This window comes from Pantherophis guttatus, chromosome 6, assembly GCF_059756535.1.
Source record: "Pantherophis guttatus breed Tessera chromosome 6, ASM5975653v1, whole genome shotgun sequence".
Lineage (NCBI taxonomy): Eukaryota > Metazoa > Chordata > Lepidosauria > Squamata > Colubridae > Pantherophis > Pantherophis guttatus.
Window position 1 is genome coordinate 56,678,816 of NC_142068.1, and position 22,726 is coordinate 56,701,541.

Here is a 22,726-nt window from a genome sequence, read left to right on the forward strand (position 1 = left end):
TGCTGTGATTCACTTAACTCTGTCAAAAAAGGTCATAAAATGGGACAGAACTAAATAGCTGTCTTGCTTAGCAACATAAATTTTGGGCTCAACTGTGGTTGTAAGTTGAGGACTACCTTTAACTGATGAGAGGCCAGAACTAAAAAAAGTAGCTTGTTAATTGAACCAACCCATCAATTAAGACTGCATTTGACATCCACTGAACTGACGCTTCTCAGGTAATAAGAGTTAGTACAGCCTTTCCCTCCAGATGTGTTGGACTAGAACTTCCAGAATTTCCAGCCAAAACAACCCTAGTTGAAGAAAAGCTGAATTACTGTTCTGTTTCCTAATTTCACTGCAAAAGTCTTTTGCCTTTATTTCCTCTGGCTTAGAAAGGCTTCTCTTTTTTTTTTACATGGTTTGATATTCCAGTTGATTAAGGCCAATAATGCAGGGTAATCTGTATTTAATTATAAAGGCCACTTGTATCACAGCTAGAAATCAAGGTTGTCCTGGCAACAGTAAAACACACGCACAACTGAAAAATGGAAATGGAGACCATTTGCCTCTACAAGACGAGCGGGCCAGTTGATTTAGAAGACAGTTTTATATAGTGAGAACAGTTAATAAAATGCAATAATTATGTTTTTCAGGGTTTCTGATGTCAAGTCTCCAGATAACGCACCTCCTACCATACCATGTTCTTGTTTTGTTAGAGATGATTTTTTTTCAGTCCTATTGTTACTTTATCAAAGTTGTATACGGCCATGACAAATGAGGAATTCTCAAGGAATTCATAAAATACAGAAAGCATATCTTGAAAAATATGATCACAATGCATACAAATCTGAATACCTTAGTGGAGAGGACATTGCAAGAAATTGTAGAAGATGCCTCTAAGATATTAGGAATATACACTTTAAACCAGATTTATTATACAGCTGATTGAAACAACTTGTTTATCAGACAACTTTTTCTGGGTTGACAGCTAAAATTGATCTTTGAATGCCATGTTGAGAGTGACTCTGAAAAGAATATTACACGACTGGCTGTCCTAGGACTAGAATTAATCATAGTCTTATCTGCAAATAAAGATGCAAATACTTTTCTCACTGCCTTCATTTGGAAAAAAAGAAAGTATGACTTTCATGGATGGATAGGCAAAGGGATGGGATTAAAGGAAGAAAAAAACCTTGATTTATAGCAAGGCTTAAATGAACAGCATATGGCATTCTTCCTCACCTTTATAGTATCTCCTGAGAGCTTCAGCCTAGCAAAGCTCTTATTAATAGTGCTGAGCTACTGGATCCTAATAGGATCTTCCAAATATCTGTGTCCCCGTCCTTTCTGGAGTATTGTTATTCCTGCTCTCACCAATGGTTTCAAAATAGCTGTTCCTCGATTACAGGATGGGAAGGGTTTTGCTGAACTGTGAAGAAAGTGAGAACTATCCAATATGAAATGATGAATTATTGTGGATCTGGACCTGTGCTTCTTTCCTCACTCCTGTTAACAACCATGTAGGAGCCCTGGGGGTGCAGTGGTTAAAATGCAAAATTGCAGGCAAAATCTGCAAACAACCTGGAGTTCAATCCTGAGGGGAATTAAGGTTGACTCAGTCTTCCATCCTTCCAAGGTTGGTAAAACAAGGACCCAGATTGTTGGGGACAATGGGTTGACATTGTAAACCACCCAGAGAGTGCTGTAAAGCACCATGGGGTGATATGTAAGTCTAAATGCTATTGCTATTGCTATATACCTTTGCTTATAAGAACCCCCTGGTTAAATTCAGCTAAATCCAGTGGTGGGTTGCTACCGGTTCTCCCCAATTCGGGAGAGCCGGTAATGGAAATGTTGATGTGAGAGCAAACCGGTTCGCTCCTACCGTCAGCTGGGCGCTCCCGCCCCTGCGCTATTCCTACCTTTAATTCTTCGTTTTTAGCTCAGCTGAAAGGTGCGGCACAGTGGATTGCCCTGCTTCAGCTGTTTAGGTAATTCAATGCGCTTGCGTGAAGCAAAAAGTGCGTGCATGAAGCGAACCAGTGGTAACACCGGTTAGAACCCACCACTGGCTAAATCCCACATTAAATGAAACCTTTTGCCCTGCTTAGAATATATAAAGTAGTTCGATATTTAAAGACATTGCTTCAGTGGTGAGATTTTATTTATATTTAAAGTTGTAATTTTATAATTGGATTTTTAACACTAATCAGCTATTAGAAGTTTTAAAATAACATGCCAATAAGGTTATAAAGCCAACTTTAGTGATTATCTTTAATTTTTGCAGTGTTGTCATAGTGAACACACTTCCAAGATTTCAAACTTCAAGGGCTGTTAAGTGATTTTTTTCCCCATCTGAGTGCAGACATCTTGCAAGCAATTCCTTTAAAACACATACTTTATACTAGAAAGGACACACTGGTTTGGATTCATTTATTACACTACATTTGGTAGGGTTACCATATATTTAGTATCTTTCTTATCAACCTAAGTAGAAGCTAATTCGCAAAAGTTTTTCATGTTGATTGGATATTCCAGAGAATGCCCAAGAAAGATTGATTATCAAATTCTCTATACTAGAAAAGTAGACAGAAGTATATGAAATGTGAGCTTTCCCTACTATGATCTTATTTTGAGTTAGTATCTATATATTAAATTGGGATGCAAATCTAATAGCAATAGCACTTCGACTTATATATTGCTTTACAGTGCTTTACAGCCCTCTCCACGTGGTTTACAGAGTCAGCATATTGCCTCCAACAATCCGGCTCCTCATTTTGCTGACCTCTGAAGGATGGAAGACTGAGTAAACCTTGAGCCGGTGAGAATCGAACTGCTGGGAGTGGCAGTCAGCAGAAGTAACCTGCAGTACAGCATTCTAACCACTGTGTCACCATGGCTCTTATAATGAACTATATTTATTTATATAGCTTGGAACAATATAATCAAGTTTAAAATGCAGTTATGCAGTAAGAAAAAATGATAAATTGGGATACATAAAAGAATCCTGTCTTTATAAAGCACTGAGCAAAGCAAAATGTTAATCTCTATTGTTCAATAGCGCATTTGAAAATGGTGAGTTTTGTTATAAGTTGTATACCTCTTTCTACTTTCCCTTCATATTTTTCTTTTTAGGCATGGATTTCTTTTTTTGTTTATTTTTTTCTTTTATACAAAGTAAAAAAAAATTAATGGGCTGTAAAAATCGGTAAAATGAGCTGTAAAAAAACAACTACTAAGTGTCAACCAAGAGCGATTTTCCATTTCTTTTTGATGCCATCTAGGGCTCAAATGGTTTTCTGCAACAGACTCCTTGGTAGCTTTAAATTTAATTTACTTCAGCTTTTTGGGTTTTCAGAGCACATTGAACTAATATAGGTTCATCCAACATTGTAGACTGAAATGAGGTTGGCAATTTTCTGTCTCAGTGTGTTCTGTAGGCAGAATCATAATGTAGCTTATTTTGGCTTAGTGTGGTACAGGTAGTACAACAGTTCATTTAGTAACTGTTCAAAGTTACAATGGCACTGAAAAAAGTGACTTATGACAGTTTTTCACACTTACAACCATTGCAGCCTCTCCATGATTATGTGATCAAAATTCAGACACTTGGCATCTGATTCATATTTATGATGGTTGCAGTGTCCCAGGGTCACATGATCACATGATCACTTTCTACGACCTTCTGACAAGCAAACTCAATGGGGAATCCAGATTCTATTAATCACCATGTTATTAATTTAACAATTTCAATGATTCACTTAACAATGTGGTAAGAAAGGTTGCAAAATGGGGCAAAACTCACTTAACAAATGTTTCACTTAGCAAAAGAAATTTTGGGCTCAATTGTGATCGTAAATCAAGGATCACCTGTCCTTGAACCTCGGTATATAATCCCATCAAACTATAATTAGTTTGATGGGATTATATACCGAGGTTCAAGGACAGGTGATCCTTGACTATAATTAGAATAATTATAGTTATTCTAATTATTGTGATTAAACAATTTACATGATAGTGCAATACAGCTAGTCCTCGACTCACAACCACAATTGAGCCCCAAAGTTAAGCAAGACAGTTGTTAAGTGAATGCGCCCCAATTTACAAGCTGTTTGCCACAGTTGTAAAGCGAATGACTGTAGTTGTTAAATGAATCTGGCTCCTCCCATTGATTTTGCTCGTCAGAAGTCAACCGGGAAGGTTACAAATGGTGATCATATGAACCTGGGGCACTGCAACTGTCCTAAATACATGTCAAGTGTACAGGTAGTTCTCAACTTACAACCCTTTAGTTAGTGACTGTTTGAAGTTACAATGGCACTGAAGAAAGTGACTTATGACCACTTTTCACAACTACTGCAGCATCCCAGTGGTCACATGATCAAAATTCAGAAGTGTGGGAACTGGCATGTCTTTATGACAGTTGCAGAGTCCCGGGGTCATGTGATCATCTTTTGCGACCCTGTGACAAGCAAAGTCAATAGGAAAGCCAGATTTGCCAAACAACCATGTTACTACTGCACTGATTTTAATAACTGCTCCAAGAAAAGTCGTAAAATGGGGCAAAACTTATTTAACAACTGTCTTGCTTAACAACAGAAGTTTGGGGCTCAAATGTGGTCATAAGTCAAGGACTACCTGTATATGAATCTTTTGACTGCATTCCAGAAAAACGCTTGGGCAGAGACAATCATCGAAGGGCAGGAAAGAGAAGGAAGAGGTATCTCTCTGTAGGTTTGGAATTTGCCTCCTTTACTGTTACCACACAAGCCACAGAAATTTTTAGTTCAATTTTGATATCAGACTCTCAAAACCTACAGTTGCAAAAATCCATTTATACAAAAGTTACAAGATATCTGAGATTTATTTCAGTTTCATCTCCCATTTTCAGTTACCGGTAGGCTGTTTGCTAGGCCTCAAACCTATAGAGGTTATGTTTATATAACTAGAGTTTTCCCCCAGTTCCAGGGTCTGCTTTTTTCAGCTCACTCTAGGTTTTGAACCATTGGTTACAAAAAGAATTGGTTGATTGGCTTGTTGCCCGAGTCTGATGTCGTCGGATGAGAGAGAGTGGTTTAGTTCAAAGTCCCCCAATCAATTTTCATGCCTAAAATGGGACTAGAACTCACAATCTCCTGCTTTCTGGTGTCTTCACCATTAGACCAAACTGTCTCTCTGGGTTTACATCACATGCTAAATCTAAAAATACATCTCTCGAGCCAGAATCATAGATTAGTAGGATGTTACCAAGGTAGCTACCCTTTTGGGTTTGCAGAACCCAAGATTTGAAATGTAATTTTAAATATACTTTAATACAATTTAATATTGTGAAGACTTTCATACTGCTTCCTAAAGAAACCCCAATTCATCCCAAATTCTGGCAGAAAATTCACCAGCATTTAAATTAAAAAAATGAGGTAAAGCAGATTCTTGACAATGCATCTCCCCTTTATCCTAGTATCAAAAGGCAATGTTCCCTAGTGACACAAGCACAATACAAGCCAGGTCCTTGGAGGCCAAAAATGGTCACTTACTCCTGCTATAAATCATGGCTTATAAACCACAATCACTGAGTTTGCAAAGGAGCAAATGTCTTGGGACAGTAATTTTCATACTCCAATGAATTTATGCATGAATGCAATGAAATAGTCCCTGGGATTTAAAATACTCAAAATGACAAGCCTTACTACCATGCTGACTTATGTCTGTTTCGGTGAAGCCTGATCTGCAGTTTGAAGTCCTGGCTTAGTATAATAAATGAACCCTGCTGGGGGTCAACCACACCCCCTAATCACAGCATGAACATCCATAATTGTTGTCATGTGTTCTCATGATGCCTCCTTCTCAGATCAGACCACAGCTGAATCAGCTCATTATCTTCAGCTGTCTACAACAGTGTTTTCTCTCTGCTCCTGATACAAAGTTTGCCATGGTTGTGATAGCACATTTTATTGATGGGATCTGCCTGGTTATATTAGTCATTTTAGGCTACTGTAGTTTACTATCTATGTAACTACTCTGTGTGATAGACTAAACCTCAGTGGCTTCCACAGAAACATTTTTTCCCTGTATTATGCCTGACTGGGATATTTTATAGTGTTTCTCAAGTGTCGTGCAAGCATCTTATATACCTGGGATTTAGGACTATTTTGGAAGAATTTGCAGCTGGTTTCCCAAAACATTGAACAAGCTTTTGAGAAATCACTAGACAATGAGTCCTGCATAGAACTCATTTAAATCAGGAAGGAAATCCAACTCTGCCAACAGTATGTTGCCTATTTGTTGACCAATAAGTATAACATGGGCATCAGTAATTCTACTGCCATGTTATCCTGCTAGTTCACAAATTGGAGGAAAACACTTTGATGTGGCCATCTGGTTGTACCTTCAGAGACAGTGAGGTGCTGCCAGCGAAGAAAAGATACATGGACGCAGTCAATCAATTCTGAGTTTACCCAGTTCTCCAGAACAGATGGCCAGCATCTTTCTGGTCTTCACAACTTCAATGTATGATATTGGAGGACGGAGACTGATTAGAAGGCAAAACAGAGACAATAAAAGCATAACCCTGTTTTTGTGGCTTGGCATATGGGGTAAGATGACAATGTGATAAGAAATAAAGTTCTGTAAACAGTATTTCCAAGTGCATGGGCACAATCCCTGCAAAACCACACAGGTCTTCTGTACAAACCAGTGATTCCACCTCCATCTGCTTGCCAAACACACACAGACAAGGAAGCAAGGAGCTGTGTGTTGCCTATAGAGGACACTGAAAAAGAAGAGTCTTGACTGGGTGCATCTTTTGTACACATGCCCAACATTGCAATATTTCCTCCTCTCCTTTGGAAAAGGTTAGAGCAGACTTCGGTTAAACTCCCACAACTGAAGCCAACTTCGATTTTACCATGTTGGTTTGTTCTAATTCAACCACACCTGGAGTCTTACCAGCGCAGCAAAGAAATAAAAAAAAAAAAAAAAAAAACTTAGTTTTGAAAATTACTGAATGAGTTTTCACCGTGAAAAAAGGATTCCAGGGTTCGTTCTAATATTACTACGGGAAAAAGAAAGAGACCCTCCATTGGTGGGTCTCTCAAGACCTCCGCGGCTCACCTACCTGCTCCGAGCTAAAGCAGCGAGCAAGGGGGGCAACCCTTAACGCCTACACGCCCCGTTGGGAAGAGATGAAACAGAGGGTACCCGAGCACCTCAGCCAATGACAGGCAAGGGAAGGTGGGGCAGCTTTGGCTGCTGGCCAATGAGAGCGCAGCCTCAAGGATTGCGCCTCCTCTGTCCCGCCGGCTCTCCCCCTCCCCTCCCTATTTCAGCAGCTGCAAGCGCTTAAAAGCTTCGCAGAAGAGGAGGAGGAGTTTTCAGCTGCTGTTTTGGTGAGCGGCTCGCTTGCTCGTCGACTCTTCTTCGCGGGGCTGGTGCCGCCGTTCGCCTGCGGAAAGCGGGAGGGGTTTTTGGTGGTGGTGGTTTTTTTTTGTTGTTGTTGTTGTTTGGAGGGGACGCGCGAGCGGTCCGGGGTCTTTTTCCTTCTTCTCCTGATGGAGGCTTTCCACCCGAGCAAGCTGGAGAAGCACCACCACCACCACCACTACCACCACCACCAGCCGGTGGAGTTTTTGCAAGGAGGCGGCAGGTACGCGGCGAAGAGCCACAGCGCTCACGGGAACGCGTTCAACTCTTGGAACGATTACCTGGGTTTGGCCACGCTGATCACCAAAGCGGTGAGCCAGCAGGAAAAGGGCTTTCGGACCGGATCCTCCTCGGTGGTTGTGGCGGCCACCGTGCAGCAGGTCCCGGCGACCGAGGAAGGCGAGGAGGAGGAGGAGGAGGAGGAAGAGGAGGAGGACGAGGAAGAGGAGGAAGACGACGAGGACGACGAAGTGGGAGCCCCTTATTTCCAGAACTCCCTGGATTTGCACGATTTTGACTTGTGCGGGCACCATCATCGCCATCACCATCATCACCTTAGCCCGAGCGAAAACCTGCTGGAGGAGCGTTTCGCAGATTTTAGCCCCTTCTCCGGCAGAGCCAGCCCGGCTTCGGTGGTGTTCAATTGCTCCCCTGACCATCTGGAAAGAGATCGCTCGCCTCACGCTTGGGGCGGCCGCCTGGTGGTCGACGGCCGGTTGCCAGCTCCTCCGAAAAGCGCCTCCAGGTTGCTGAAGCCGGAATTGCAAGTGTGCGTTTTCTGCCGGAATAATAAAGAAGCCGTGGCTCTCTACACCACGCACATCCTTAAGGGACCCGACGGCAGAGTCTTGTGCCCGGTACTGAGGCGATACACTTGCCCTCTCTGTGGAGCCAGCGGGGACAACGCGCACACCATCAAGTATTGCCCCTTGTCTAAAATGCACGGCAGCGCCCCCAAACAACCGCTTAAAAACGCCCGGCATATCCTGGGCAAGAAGCTCCGCTAGGGGGCGGTTGTCGAGCCTTGGCCGCGTCAGTGTTTGTGTGGAGACCGGGACTGCGGATCAAAAACATTGGATCAAGGAAAGAAAACAAAAAAAATAATATCCACGACGATTTCATTTTCATTTTATTATTTTCTGTTCTCTTGCGCGCGTGTGCCCTCTACAGGGATATAAAGAAAAAGGCATTTCCTTTTTTGGTTTTTTTTTTAAACAACAATTGTAATCAAATGATGTTTCTTAATATATTTAAATATGAAGACGTAGAATGTACAGAGAGATGTTCTTGATTATGTATCAAATAACTTGAGTATAGTTTCTAGTTTGTATATGTAGTAGCCAGGGAGCCTGGCCTCTGAAATTAACTCTTAAGAATTATAACATACCGTTTAGACAGGTACTGTATTTGTTTATTGTGAAACTTACCTGATTTTTAAATGGGACTAAGGATATCTCTTAGGCATATATGCTCCGTTTGCTGTAGCTTTGTTTAATATTCTTGGCTGGAAAAGGAGCACTTTTGAATAAACAAAATACTGTCTTTAAATGAGGCAGCGTAATATAACTTTAAGTAATATGTATGAATCAAATAATTTTTAAAGAGCTGTTTGGCTGGTCCTACAATGGTTATAAAGCAAGGTTGGAAAGGTCATTTATTAAATGTGTTGAATTGGCATTTGCTTCCTTTGCTGTCTTCATTGTCTTCAAGCAATATTTTGAGTACTTTAAAAAAAAGGCTGCACTTTATGTATGCTTATATATATATATATATATTTATATATATATACACATATACATACATACATTTATATATACATACACACACACACACATTTGTAACGTGGATAGCAACAAAAAATCAAATCTGATAAGTTACCAGTATGCCTTTTTAATGCCAGATGATGGTAGTGCCTTTTGTAACAATTTTTATTAAAAGGTAAATAAGCTTTTATGAACCGCATGCCATATAGATTCTTTTTATCCTACAATGTAAGTAGGGTAGTATCGGAATGGCAGCCTAATTTAAGTCAATACAAAAATCTGTTCTCGAAGTATACCATAAGAAACAAGGGATCAGAAAAAACATCCCTGTATAATTTGAAAACAAAGGCAAATGAGTTCTCTCTCTTCCAGTGCAATGGAAGTAATAGCAAAAAGGAACTACTGTATGTATTTTCAAGATATAAATCCACAAATGGAACATGTAGCAATAAAAAGCTGGTTCTGATTTATTGCTCCAAACATTTATACTTTTATTTTCTCCTTCCGTATAATAAGTACTGTTTGATACTGGTTTCCAGCATGAAAGCTAGAGTTAGTTTCAACATGATCTAAGAGATTTTTTTCTACAGCAGGTATAGAGTTAATGTCTACCAATTATATTTTCCACATATAATATGAGTAGCATGCCATTTTTAACAAGATACATGCTGTTAATAAGATTGAAACTAGCACTGTAAAACTAACAGCACTTGTTATTTAAACAAATTATATATTGCTTACTTTACACATATATAATCACACACAGAGAACACAGTAGGTGATTACACTCCAAAAATATTTTTAGCAAGTTTGTAGAAAGTGCTACCTGCAATCTTTATAGGAGTTCCAAACTACAGAGAATGTCACTAGAGTACCAAATAAAGGCTGATCTGTTTTCTTTGCTAACCATTACATTTTTTTCAAGTAATATTTGTTAAAGATAATAGTAAAAATACAAAAAGATAGAAAAATAGGAGTAAAAGGTACAAAGGGAAAAATAGGAAAAGCACAAAGAAATAATAAAGTAATAAAGAAAAAGATATATGAAATGAGTCTCAAAATTTATCACAAGTTTAGCAACTTTAGTAACTTCTTACGTCTTCTTAAATTACAGTAATAATCAAATTAACCAAGTTTATATTCCATCATTTTACTTTTACAATCTTAATCTTTCATCCAAATATCAAATATCACAGAACTTGATTTTCTTTTTTGAATGAAATTCTTCAAAACTTTAAAAAAGACTGTTTTATAAATCCAAAATAGAAAAAATATCCAGGTCACTCTTTGGTTTATTGTTTGTATGTCCCTTTTAATTATTAAAACAAGTTTCTTTTCTATGGCAATTGAAGCATGTTTTTCCATATCATTATTACAGCCTGTCTTTTGTAAATACTTTCAACTCAGTTTGTCTTGTCAGGTAAAACTTGTTCCTCTTCTGTAACATCTTTTAGACACAGTCTATCCATAGAGGCAGATGTTATTAATATCAATTTCTAATTCAATTTTTTGAAAATATTCAATATTTCCAGTGTTTAGAATATCTGGCATCGTATTTTCAAGTTTGTGTTTTTCTCCTTTAATCTTTAGTTCCTTCTAGAGTCCAATTTTTAAAATCTTATTCAAAACAAAAGCATCTTCCTATGGGAAGTATTCTTTATAATTCTAAAATCTTAAAGTTAACAGGACATTTTTGAATATTTTTTTTTAAAAAATAAGTTTATAAGCTTGTGGCTAAAATCACTCTTTTTTCAGCATTTTCACTTTCAAAGGTTGATTGCTGAAAATAATAAGCAAATTCCAAATGTGATTAGGAAAGTATGCAAACTTAATATCCTTTTAAAAGCATTGACTGCAATTTGAGTAATAATTTGTAGCTATTCCCTTGTCTCCCAGTTCTCAAATCCCACCAGAGACCACATGAAGGAGCAACTGCTGCTCCTTCATGCTCTAGAATCTAGAGTTTCTAGATTCTAGAGCACTTCTGGATGATCTCTAGACTTCTCCTTTATTCTTCACACTTGTTGGCTTTGGTTTTCACTGAGCCATTTTCAGTCCACTATTCTTCCTCTGGAAGTCTTTTGCCAACTATTTCAGAGTAGAGAGCTTCAATTACTTTAAAGCAGGAATTCAACAACTAAAAGATTACACTTCATTGCCCTCTAGATGTGTGAATAGAAAATCCTGGGAATTATAGACCATATATGAAAGCACCCAATTGGGAAGTTTATTAAAATAATGCTTCTTTAAAATAAAGCAGATGGGGAAATAGGCTCTCAGAAAAATCTAAGGTTAAATATAATTTGTGATTTAGCATGTGTAAATCAGCCAATCTGGCTCATTTAATAACGGCTTGGCAAGTTGTGTGAATACAGTTGCATGTTATAAAACTGGGAATCTTTTAAGTGAATGAGCATCTTTAGAGTTCAGCTGCATTATTTATAGAGATGGATGACAGATGGCATACAATCAAACTTCAAGGATGGAGAAGGTTTTGTGTATTTCCTTGGAAAATGAAGATGGACGGTGTAACCTTGTTTTAAATGTGTTTCAAATTTTTGCAGCCTTTCTTGCTTCCCACATATGATTTAAGTTTTTACGTGTTTTTAGAATGAATTTTCACTCTATGTCAATGAAGGCACCTGTAGGCTCCTCAGTAAGATTCCTGTTACAGGCTTGCTGTGAATATTTGCCCTTCAATAATAAAATACTGAAAGACGTGGAGTACTTTTAAGAAAAAAGTTTAAATATTTAGAACACTGGAAATGAAAACTTGTTTAGGAACATATTGTCAGGTCCTACACAATCTTCTTAAATTCTATTTAATGTATATTTAATAGGCCTTATTCCCTTAAAGTTATTATAGCATTAGTAAAAGAAATTATTGGGAATCTGTAGTCCTGAGTTATACAAATGAAGTAAATTAATCAAATTGCCTTAGGGCAAAGTACAGGCAGAAAGAATTTGACAAAAATTGCAATTAATCTTCATACTTGGTTTTGTTGGAAGCACTGATAGACTGCAGCCAAATTTGGGGACATAGTTAATAAATCAGAGGCTGTTTAGGGAAAGATTACTTATATTTACTTCAAAAATTTGGTTTTAAATAAATCAAAAATTTAAGCCTTCTATAATAGTTAACTTTAAGATATACTTCTAGGTAATCAGCTATTAGAACACATGTTATTAGGTTTATGCAATATATTAAAGTTAGAAAAATTGATTTAGATGTATCCAATTTATGTAATGTAACAACACGCATATTTCTATCTGTAAAGTAAGCAATTTTAATCAAGTTGCAACTGACAATGCTTCTTTTCTTTAACAAACTACTGACATCTGTACATACCGTAAATTTAGTAACTCAAACATTATCCCAGAATGAAGATTTAGCATCTTACTGTATATTCTAAGCAAAATTCCTTGAAAGTAATTTTAGTGAAATTAATAGGAATACTGAAAATTAAGATAAGTTAGTTTAGAGAGAAACATCAATGTTATTTTGTTTATCTACTGAGCAGGTGGAATGGAAGCTCATTTTTGTAACACAAGGACTCTATGGTTGAATGAAGTGTTTAATTATTTTAAACAATCCAAAACCCAGTTCAAAATGTTGAATTTGCCAGATGCACAATCAAACACATATGAAGGTAAAGTTATGTGGGAATAAATATATTTCCTTATCATTTCCTGAATAAGTCTCAGAAAAATGTTATATATATATATACTGTGTATTAACATGTATATCAACTTTTCTGAATAATTTAAAAGAACATTCTTAGTGTCCTATTATAAATTTGGATGTAATAGAAACTATTAAAAATTGACATAAAATTGCCAGGACAGATAAAATTTTGTTTTCAGAATTTGTTTACAAAAATTATTTCTGAAAAATAGTTTTGCTTTCATTGTTTGTAGTTAAAACAACCAGAATAATAAAAGGTCACCTCATGCTAAAATTGTTTACATAATCTAAACCGTAAAAGATGTATACTTATGAATAATCTAATTTCTATGCACTTGGGAAAATTCTTAATCACCAACGAAGTTTACCATCTTGTTACAAATAAGAAACAGTAACGACTCATAGACTGGAGTGAGATGGAAGCTTTACAGCAACTATTTTTTTACTCATGGTAGGGAAGCTCAAAAGGAAGAAACAAGTACTAGAGGAGAATAAATGCATTTTTGTCACTACAGAGCACTACGTTGTTTCATATTTCATTCTAATCATTTTTTGGATTTATATAAAGGTTCTCACTCCATTAGTAATTCTACAACTTACGACCACGAATTTCTGTTGCTAACCAAGACAGTTGTTAAATGAGTCATTGCAGTAAAATTAGTAATACGATTAAGGGAATCTGGCTTCCCCATTGACTTTGCTAGTCAAAAGGTCACAAAAGATGATCACATGACCCCAGGCTGCTGCAACCATCATAAATACATGCCAGTTGCCAAGCATCCAAATTCTGATCACATAAAGCAACATTGAAAATATGGGAAATGGTCATAAGACACTTTTTTCAATGCCACTATAACTTAATACCATCACTAAACAACTGGTTAAGTCAAGGACTACCTGTACATATTCGTTGATCACAGGCTAATTATTTCTGTATTGAGACTGCTTTCTGCAACCTAAATATTTTAACTTTACTTTCACAAAGGAGTATTGTTTTTTTAAGAGCAGGAACATTTTTCAAAGGTACTTAAATGTATACTGTCCATTTATACAATATGATTACTCAAAAAGGACTGATCTGTCATTAGTTATTAGATTTTTGAAATAATGATTGAGCCTATTACCAAATCACTTTTTAAATGTTTTTGTGATTCTCCCTCCCTCCCCTCCCCTCGTACACACACACACACACAGTGCGTCCCACTAGTGGGCTGCAAGATGTTTGCAATTGGGTTGCACATGCAAGCTTGCCAGTAACCATTCCTTTCCCCCTTCTTCCCTGGTCTGCAAAGGTTGGGGAACTCTGATATAAGGCATCCAGAATTTTATTATTGGGTAGCACAGAAATTCTGCTAAATAAGAATGATATAGATCATTAGCAGACAACCATATCAGGATAATTTAGGATCTTTCTATGACTAACTTGATTGACGGATAAAATTTGCCAGCAGTACTTGCTGTCAACTTTAAAGTAAAAAAAACAACACTTCATTTGTATTGCTTCTGCAAGATTAAAAATTTTAAGACAGCATATAATAACTGAGTGTACTGATTGTTTCAATCATTTTTACCTCAATCAGGTCATGTTCAGCCAAAATTACCTTTCACTGTACTCTACTGTGTTATACCACTACTGCATTTTTTCCATATTTGTGCAAAACCACTTTTTGTTCAAAAAACCTGTTTATCTTAAAAACCCATTGCTTATCCAGATTGTTTCTGCATTTCCAAGAAAAGTGAAATATGCTCAAAAATAAAGGTAGCAGTTAGTTAACAAGTTAGCGCTTTCCCAAGTTATATCTAATCAAGCATTTAACTGATCTCTGTGATCCTCACTTGAGGATCTATGCTGGTTGTCTAGGTCTTCTCATCCTAAACTAGTCCACACTGGAGCTACACAAGCAGAAACAAGGGATATTTTTAAAAAATGATCTTTATTAAATTGATTAGATTTTTCCCTGATTCTTGGAGTATGATTCCAAGTGAATTTCTCAAACTCCTGGGATAAAATATATTGCTATTAGCAAACTTGACAGATATTAATCCTGATAATAGTATTGAATGTAAGTTGTAAAAAAAATCACCATCCTTTTTTCAGTGTTTTAAAGTTGTTATCAAACCAGTTTCAGACAAAATTGGAAGGTCTCAACTGTATGCAGTCTTTTTTTCATACTTATTTTGAGGTTAATTTGTTCTGCACAAGTGATGGTAGCTTCCCCATAAAGGGAAAGTTAACTGCTTTACTTAAGTAATTATTCATCATGACAGGAACTGAATCAGAAAGAGATAAGATTTTAACTGTAAAATGTGGTAAGCATATATCTTTCTCCTCAACCTCTTACAATCTTCCAGTTTCTATGAAAACTAAATAAAATCAGGAAATGCAAAACATTAACATTTTCCCCAATGAAATGTAAAACCTGATCTCAAAAAATCAATTAAGAAAAATTTTACAGTTCTTCTATTTTAGCTGTTTTTAATAGCATAGCATGATTTTTAATAATGTATGCACACTCTAAATGCTAAGAATCAAAGGGATGCTGTGCAATCTGTTTTATATTGTAGGTTTGCAATGTTATATTCAAGATCTAAGATACTGATTTTTTCTGACAAATGCTGTTAATTATATAATTTGAATGATAGATGTTTATTTTTCAGTGAACAGTTTTCATTACTGAGTCTTTCACCCAAGTTTTTTTTTTTTTTACAAATGCAGGAGAAACACTGGAAATAGAAAAAAAACCTTTCTTGATGCCTATCATAACTACATAACATCCCTAAATTTATATTTAACAATGCAAAGTGGCATTCCTGTCTCAAACCATAATACTTTGATATATAAATTAAGAGGACAACTAAGAAGTCCACATTTATTTTAATTAAAATAACATTGAGAATATGAAAAATATATTTCCATTCATTTTTACTGATTTTTTTATTTGTATTTGAATTTATTAGCACTTTCTTTCCAACAGACAACTATTTAAAAAGATACTTATTCACTGGGTAAAAGACTGCTGGAAAAAGAATAGATATGTTAAGTTCAATCAGGCTATTTTCTCAAATATGTTAGAAGAAAGGTTTATGAAAATCTGAAACATCAATTAAAAAGTCACAACAAAATTCTAGGTTAGATTTTTAAGTTTATTTATCATTGAAGTTAACACATAGCAGCAAGTTCTGTGTTGGCTTCAATTAAAAACAATCACTAACATTGCTATTTCAGCCCCAAATTGAAGTCAACCCACTCTTACTACAAAGCACTTGGTTTAAAGGTAAAGCACTTACCCTGAAGACAAGAAATTCAGAAGGAAAGGAGGAGTGACTGATTCCTCCACAGATCATGTATATGAAATGACACTATATAAATGTTTCAAAAGGCAGAGATTACCAATACCAGAAAGAGCAGTGTCTATACAAAGCAAGGAACAAAAATGCTCAGCAAAAAGATTACTCAAATACTTTCAATTTTAAAAGCCTGTTGTTTCAATACTACTGTGGCACTCATTGTAAAAGTAGACTGCAAATGGCTTGATAAAACTGTGCATTCAAGTAGAATCTACTGAAAATAAACAAAAGAAAAATTCCCAGCATAGCTAAAGACCCATGACATTTATTCTATATAAATCAAATTAAAACATACTGAATCCAATAATACTACCAGCAATAACCTCTGCCATCAAATACCAATTTTAGACTGTACAGCCTTACAAAGTCATTTATTTATGGAACCAGAAACATTGCTTTAAACATATGCTTTGCAGGCCATATCCATTTTAAGGTATAAGGTTAGTTAACATAAAAATTAGTTTTGTTTTTGACTGAGATGTACATGCCACTCAAAGATACCTATAGAATTTATTTTTTTATTCTTACCACCAAGTGATCTGTGACATACAATTGAAATTTTAGATAACCAGTATTTAATTTCCAACTATTAGTTGTAAGTTCTGTGCATGATCAGTTTGCATACAAGTAAGGGTTTCATGCTTTCATTTCTAGAAAACTTTGTTAAAGAATTCAAATTCAGACTCTTAAAGCACCAATATTATAATCTGTTATCAAATCAATGCAAAACACCAATTAAAACAATTCAGGTTTTGAACTTAACGTCGTACAGTGGTCCAACCCTCTTCATCAGTTTCATTTTTAATGCGACGAAGGGCTTCTCGTTCTTTTTCTGTTCTCCAAGCTTTCTCTTTCTCACCCTCTTTTTCGCGTTCTTTGGAAACAGAAGGACCAGGAGTAGGAGCAGCAGGAGGTGGTGGTTTTCTAACTGTTTCACGTTCTTCACGTTCTTCCTTTCTATCATCACCACGCCTCCATGAGCTCACTGTAAAATAAAAAGCAATATTTCAGCTTTACTTCATTCACTAGGCTATGTAATGAATCAAAATCCAGAAGAAATAGTTTAATCTGATTAGAAATAAAACATATCTTGGAGGAATTTACAATGTAATGTTTCTATTACAGGAAGAAAAAGTACTGAAGCATAACCACAGAACAAAATTAAGGAATAAGAAGTAATCATGTTGAATTAATACATTCTACAATTTAAGACTATAAACACTGTACTACCAGCAATGTTTCAGAATACACTGCAAATTCAAAATTATACATACGTATTACAAAAGCTGGCATTATGAAAGTACAAACTTGAAGAAAATAATCATGGCATTGTAGAGTAGGGAAGGACAATTGAGATCATATGGTTCAATTCACCATAAAGATTCTGTGCATGAATTCACATTTAAGTATTTATGATAATGTCTATATTTGTCATTTCAGACTATTTCAGTAACCCATCAAGATCATTTTGAATTTTTTTGTTTTCTAAAATTTTCATTATTTTGTCCCATTTTTGTGTCATATGAGTAGTTGAGTTTTTTCCAGTTCTCCGTACAAAGTAATACATACATTGAAGTTAAGAAAGTCAGTTCAGAGCATCATGTTACCACCACATGGACAGATAACTTTTTAAATCTCAACAACTGGGCACCCAATCCCTCAGAATGCTTTCCTGTCATCTCCCCTTCCATATCTCCTTCTTTGAACTATACTGGCAAACTCCTGCTTTATTTTCCTGGCCACTCATATAATATGGAATACTCAATTTTTGCAAAACAGCCAGTACTAGATTTTGTACTCCATAATAAAAGGGATAATGAAAGAGCCATGGTGGCATAGTGGTTAGAATGCAGTACTGCAGGCTAATTCTGCTGACTGCCAGGGGTTCGATCTTCACCGGCTCAAGGTTGACTCAGCCTTCCATCCTTCAGCGGCCAGTAAAATGAGGACCCAGATTGTTGGGAGTTAGATGCTGACTCTGTAAACTGCCCAAAGAGTGCTGTAAAGCACTGTGAAGTGGTATATAAGTCTAAGTGCTATTGCTGATAAAGTGATTTCTTAATATTTCTGCTTTACTTTTAAAAAGCATAAAGTATTGTCTTTAACAGTGCCAATATTTCCAACAATGATGTCTGACAGATAAAATTGTTCAGATTCATGCTATATTGCAGTCTGTTTATAGCAGGTGTTGTAAAGATGACTAAGGCAAGATTTGGTTATTTGGGAGTTTGATCCTATTGGTTTAAGAAAAATGCCAGTGTTCTGTCAGCTGTTAACTCAGCCACATCTGTATTAGATCCATGTCCCTCCTTGTTGGTTAAGGCCTCCTCAGAGGTGACATGTGGCTGGGCCTTGATCGTACTTAATTCTTCTTTGAGAGGGGATAATTCCACAATCTCTTAAGGGGGTAATGATTCACCCCCTTCTTGAGAAGCCATCACTATATCCAATAATTTTCATCCAGTTTCCAATCTTTCCTTTCCAGAGAAGTTGTGAAGGTGGTGGTTGTGCAGCAGCTTCAAAGAAGTCTGAAAGAAGAGGATCATCTGGTCTCTTCAGTCAGGATTCAGGCCAAGGTATGGAACCAAGACAGCACTGAATGCACTTTAGGATGATCTCTGGTGAGGATGGGATGGGAATCATGCATCAATCCTTGTTCTTCTTGACTTCTCAGACGTTTTTGGTATCACTGATTATAGTACCATTCTGGAATGGCTTTGGGGATTCGGATTTTCCTCCTTCTTCCAGGACCAGTTCCAGTTCCAGTTGGTGTTTGATAGGAAAGGAGATGTTCAGCCCAAGGCCCTTATTATGTGGAGTGCCACAGGGTTCAGTGATGTCCCCTCTCCTGTTTTAACATCTACATGAAGTCACTGGTGACATTATTTGTTAGTTCAAGGTGATGTATGTTCTGTTTCAGAGTCTCTCATGCCATGGTTACCTCCTGCTTGGTTTACTGCAGTATGTCCAAACATGGCTGCTCTCAAAAAGTGTTTGGAAATGTCAGCTGATGCAAAAAGTGGTGATCGGATAGTTGCACGTACCAGTCAGTCAGCGCATGTGGTATGTCTGTTCCGCAAGCTACATTGGCTACCAATTTGCTTCCAGATGTAATTCAAGCTGCTGGTAGTTACCTTTAAAGCACTTTATGGCTTGGGGCTGGACTACCTCTGGGACCATCTCTCCCAGTGGTGTCTATCAGTACTGTGAGATCCAGCAGGAGAAGCATGCTCCGGATCCTATCTATAAGAGAGTGCCATCTGGCAGGGCCTCGGAAGAAAGTCTTTTCTGTAATGACACCTGCTCTCTGGATCATTACCTCAGAGATTAGATTTATCCTGAGCCTGCTGGACTTTTGCAAGGCATGGAAAATTTGGCTTTGTCATTAAGCCCGGGGCTCTGTTAGTATACGTGAGCCCATTTCTTGGTCTTGGTAGTGTTAAATCAGCTGCTATGCTGTTTTATGTTATTTCTGATGTTTCTAAACTTGTTTTTATTACATTTAATTGTTTTTAACCATTAACCTCCTAGAAAAGGATGCATATGAGAAATACATGAGATGGTTGTCCATATACATTTATTAAATATATAAAAACTAATTGGATACCCATGCTTCGCTATGAAACTATGTGATGGGACTTGATAAATTGACACTTAAAGCTTGAAAATTAATGAGTAGTTATGATTGTCCTCGCCTTCTCTCCCTCAGCCTTGCCCCACAGAATTCTCCCCTATCCTATCCCCTTCTCTCCTTCAGCCTTGCCCCAGAGAAGCCTATCCTTGCTATTCCATTCTTTCCAATTATTTTCAAGCTGGAAGGGGAAGTAGAACATCTAACAATTAGCATCAGTATGTGTTAATAATAATATAAGAAATACTAATGATCTGATGGTCATTTTGAAAAATCCTTTCTTAGTGAGCACCTAGAAGCCAAGAGGAACATACGTGCCAAATTTCAAGTTTGTAGACTTTACGGTTCTGGAGATTTCGTGATTAGAGTGTGAGTGGTTTTCCCTTTTATATATATAGATAAATATACACCACCTGCATTTTTGTAATGGAAATGCATTCCCTGTTTCTCTGATAGGATTTATATAACAATAACAGAATTGGGTAGAAGTAGTCTACCTTCTTCCCGATCTGTTCTGGGTGGAGGTCCTCTCCTTTCTCTCTCTTCAACACGACCTCGAAGATCACGACCACCACGGTCGTCTCTAGAGTCACGACCACCTCTGTCCCATTCATCACGACGACCTGACTCTCTCCAACTAGAGGCTTCCTCAGCTGGTCCTCTTCTCCAGCCAGTGTCATCCCTTTAATTATAAAAGTTATATCAGTCCTAAAGAAAGGATCTTCAACTACAGGTTATCTGCAAGAGAATGACTTATCACTATTTTCATATAAATTGCAATTATCATTGCAAAAAAAGGTTTTTAAAAACATAAGGGATATTTAAAATGCTCTTGGAAAAAATTAAATACAGGTAATTCTTGATTAATGACCACTTATGTAGCAAGCTTCCAAAGGTACAACAGCACTGAAGAAGTGTACTTATGAGCAGTCTTCAAAGTCTCAGCCATCCCAGCAGTGACTGATCATGATCTGGACAACAAGTTCACAATTACAATGGTTGCAACAGCCTGTTGTCATGTGATCACCACTCACCTTCACACGAGCAAAGTCAATGGGGAAACTGGCAGGGAAGATTACAACTGTTTACTGCTAAGTTGCTCCTACTCCCACCGCTCTTTATCCCAATGAGGCTACACTCTGTAGCACATGCCCACCCAATGACATGGTAGCTGTTCCATGCCTGGCAGCAGCTATTCCTTGCCTATTTGCCTTCAAATCACAGTAGGCACTTACCCAGTGCCAGCCTGCTTGCAAGCCCGTTCCCCCCCCCCGACTTGTGACTTCCTGTCAGCTTCCCCATTGACTTTGCTTGTTCAAAGCTGGCACAAAGCTGTAAGGAGGTCCTTGCTTAATGTCTTGTGCTCCTCACTTAAGGACAGCAATGGAGACTGCAAGGATTGCTGTTGCTAAATGATGTGGTCATGCAACATTGTGCTTTACAACCACATCGCTTAGCGACAGAAATTATCATTGTTAAGCAAGGGCTATCTATAAAATGGAAGAGTCCCTAAATTTTTGTGAGCATGCAAATTGTTTCTGTAATATTTTTTTTTTAAGTGTTTCCAACCCAGTGCAATGTTGAGAAAATATGTTAAAGGGACTCTAGATTTTGTCTTTACATTCTTGCTGTCCATCTGTCTGTCAATCAGCAAAGCAAGTCGCTAAAGACAGAACAGAACGGAACCAAAGTGGTTTGGTGGGAAAAGGAACAAAAGAAAGATTGAATTTGAAATTAGTCAGATGAGGCCTGCAGACTTTAGGAGAAAATTCCTCCAATGGATCCAAAGAGGCAGGAGAAGTGTTGGTGACCACTCCATTCTAAGCCCCTCTCCCTCTTGGTCACACAATTCAAAGTGAAAGATATGAAACCTAGTTCATGCTTCCCAGTCACATACACATAATAAATGTACAAAAATAGGCAAAAAGGAAAGCAGAAGTACACGTACTAACATACAGTGGCAACACATACACATCACCCTGATTAGATTATCACAGAACACACGGAGGCAAAATATATGCATGCATCCCAATTAGCAACTGGAGAGTAAGTGCGCACACACACACACACAGCAAAGCAACACATTATTCTGTTACGTAGGCTATACAGATACTGTATATATATCCTACTGCTTATAAAAGGAGTGGAAAGAATTTAAGAAATCATCCTCTACATGCTTTCCCTATTTTGTTTAAAACTTAAGCCATAATAAAATACATTATTAAAGACATATCTTTATGGTTGATTAATAAATGCATATACTCACATATTTTAACATATATTTCTTCTCATAGATACCAGACATTCACTTGTCTATCAAAACTATCTTCTGTTCATAAAGAAAAAAAAATCACCACATGCTATTAAAATGTAATAAAGTCTAACCTAGGACGCCTAAAACGATCTTCCCGATCCAAGTCACGGTCTTTGTCAAATTCTCGTTCCTTTTCCTTTTCATCACGGTCTTTATCTCTGTCCCATTCACGATCTTCTGATGGTCTGGAATCCCGTGGAGGTCCCCAGCTGTCTTCTCGAGCCTTTTCACGTTCTCTCCATCCACCTAGGCAGCAGCAAAACATCAACTTTTAGAGGCTAATTTCAATAGCATGTGGAACATCCGTTCCTGCATTCTTTAGCCGAATTCCCATCATTCCTGCAATGTCTTTTGCCACATCCCACAATTGTTCAGAACTTGACTGGTAGGACTAATATTTGGGAGCTGACAGATCTGTCATATGGAAAAATTGGAAAACTTTCTTTCTAGGAGTGTATTCTATGCTGCTTTTTTCCAATCAGAGGTAAAGCAATGAATATATGAAAGCAATGTGGCTTTCAGGTTTAACAAGTAGGAAACATTTCAAATAAATTTTAAAAAAAATTTTTGCATTTTAATTTAAA

General features: G+C 37.1%; 2 protein-coding genes across 3 annotated transcripts in view; one reads left to right on the top strand and one right to left on the bottom strand.

Annotated features, from left to right (window-relative positions):
- The first annotated feature begins 7,261 nt into the window (after positions 1 to 7,261).
- Positions 7,262 to 9,078, top strand: NANOS1 (nanos C2HC-type zinc finger 1). Its single transcript, XM_034440253.2, has one exon. The coding sequence runs from the start codon at positions 7,530 to 7,532 to the stop codon at positions 8,406 to 8,408; it is 879 nt and encodes a 292-aa protein (XP_034296144.1). The 5' UTR covers positions 7,262 to 7,529; the 3' UTR covers positions 8,409 to 9,078.
- Positions 9,079 to 15,972: 6,894 nt separating this feature from the next.
- Positions 15,973 to 22,726, bottom strand: part of EIF3A (eukaryotic translation initiation factor 3 subunit A) — a 37,201-nt gene continuing 30,447 nt past the window's right edge. For both annotated transcript variants that reach the window (XM_087872945.1, XM_087872944.1), the window contains exons 20-22: positions 22,214 to 22,388; positions 20,326 to 20,510; positions 15,973 to 17,182 (exon numbers count right to left, since the gene is read on the bottom strand). In XM_087872945.1, the coding sequence (XP_087729071.1) occupies positions 16,956 to 17,182; positions 20,326 to 20,510; positions 22,214 to 22,388 (587 nt within the window). In that variant the 3' untranslated portion in view covers positions 15,973 to 16,955. The remainder of the gene's footprint in view (positions 17,183 to 20,325; positions 20,511 to 22,213; positions 22,389 to 22,726) is intronic.

Coding starts and splice junctions, on each gene's coding strand:
- NANOS1 (XM_034440253.2), top strand. CDS start 7,530: ATGGAGGCTTTCCACCCGAGCAAGCTGGAGAAGCACCACCACCACCAC.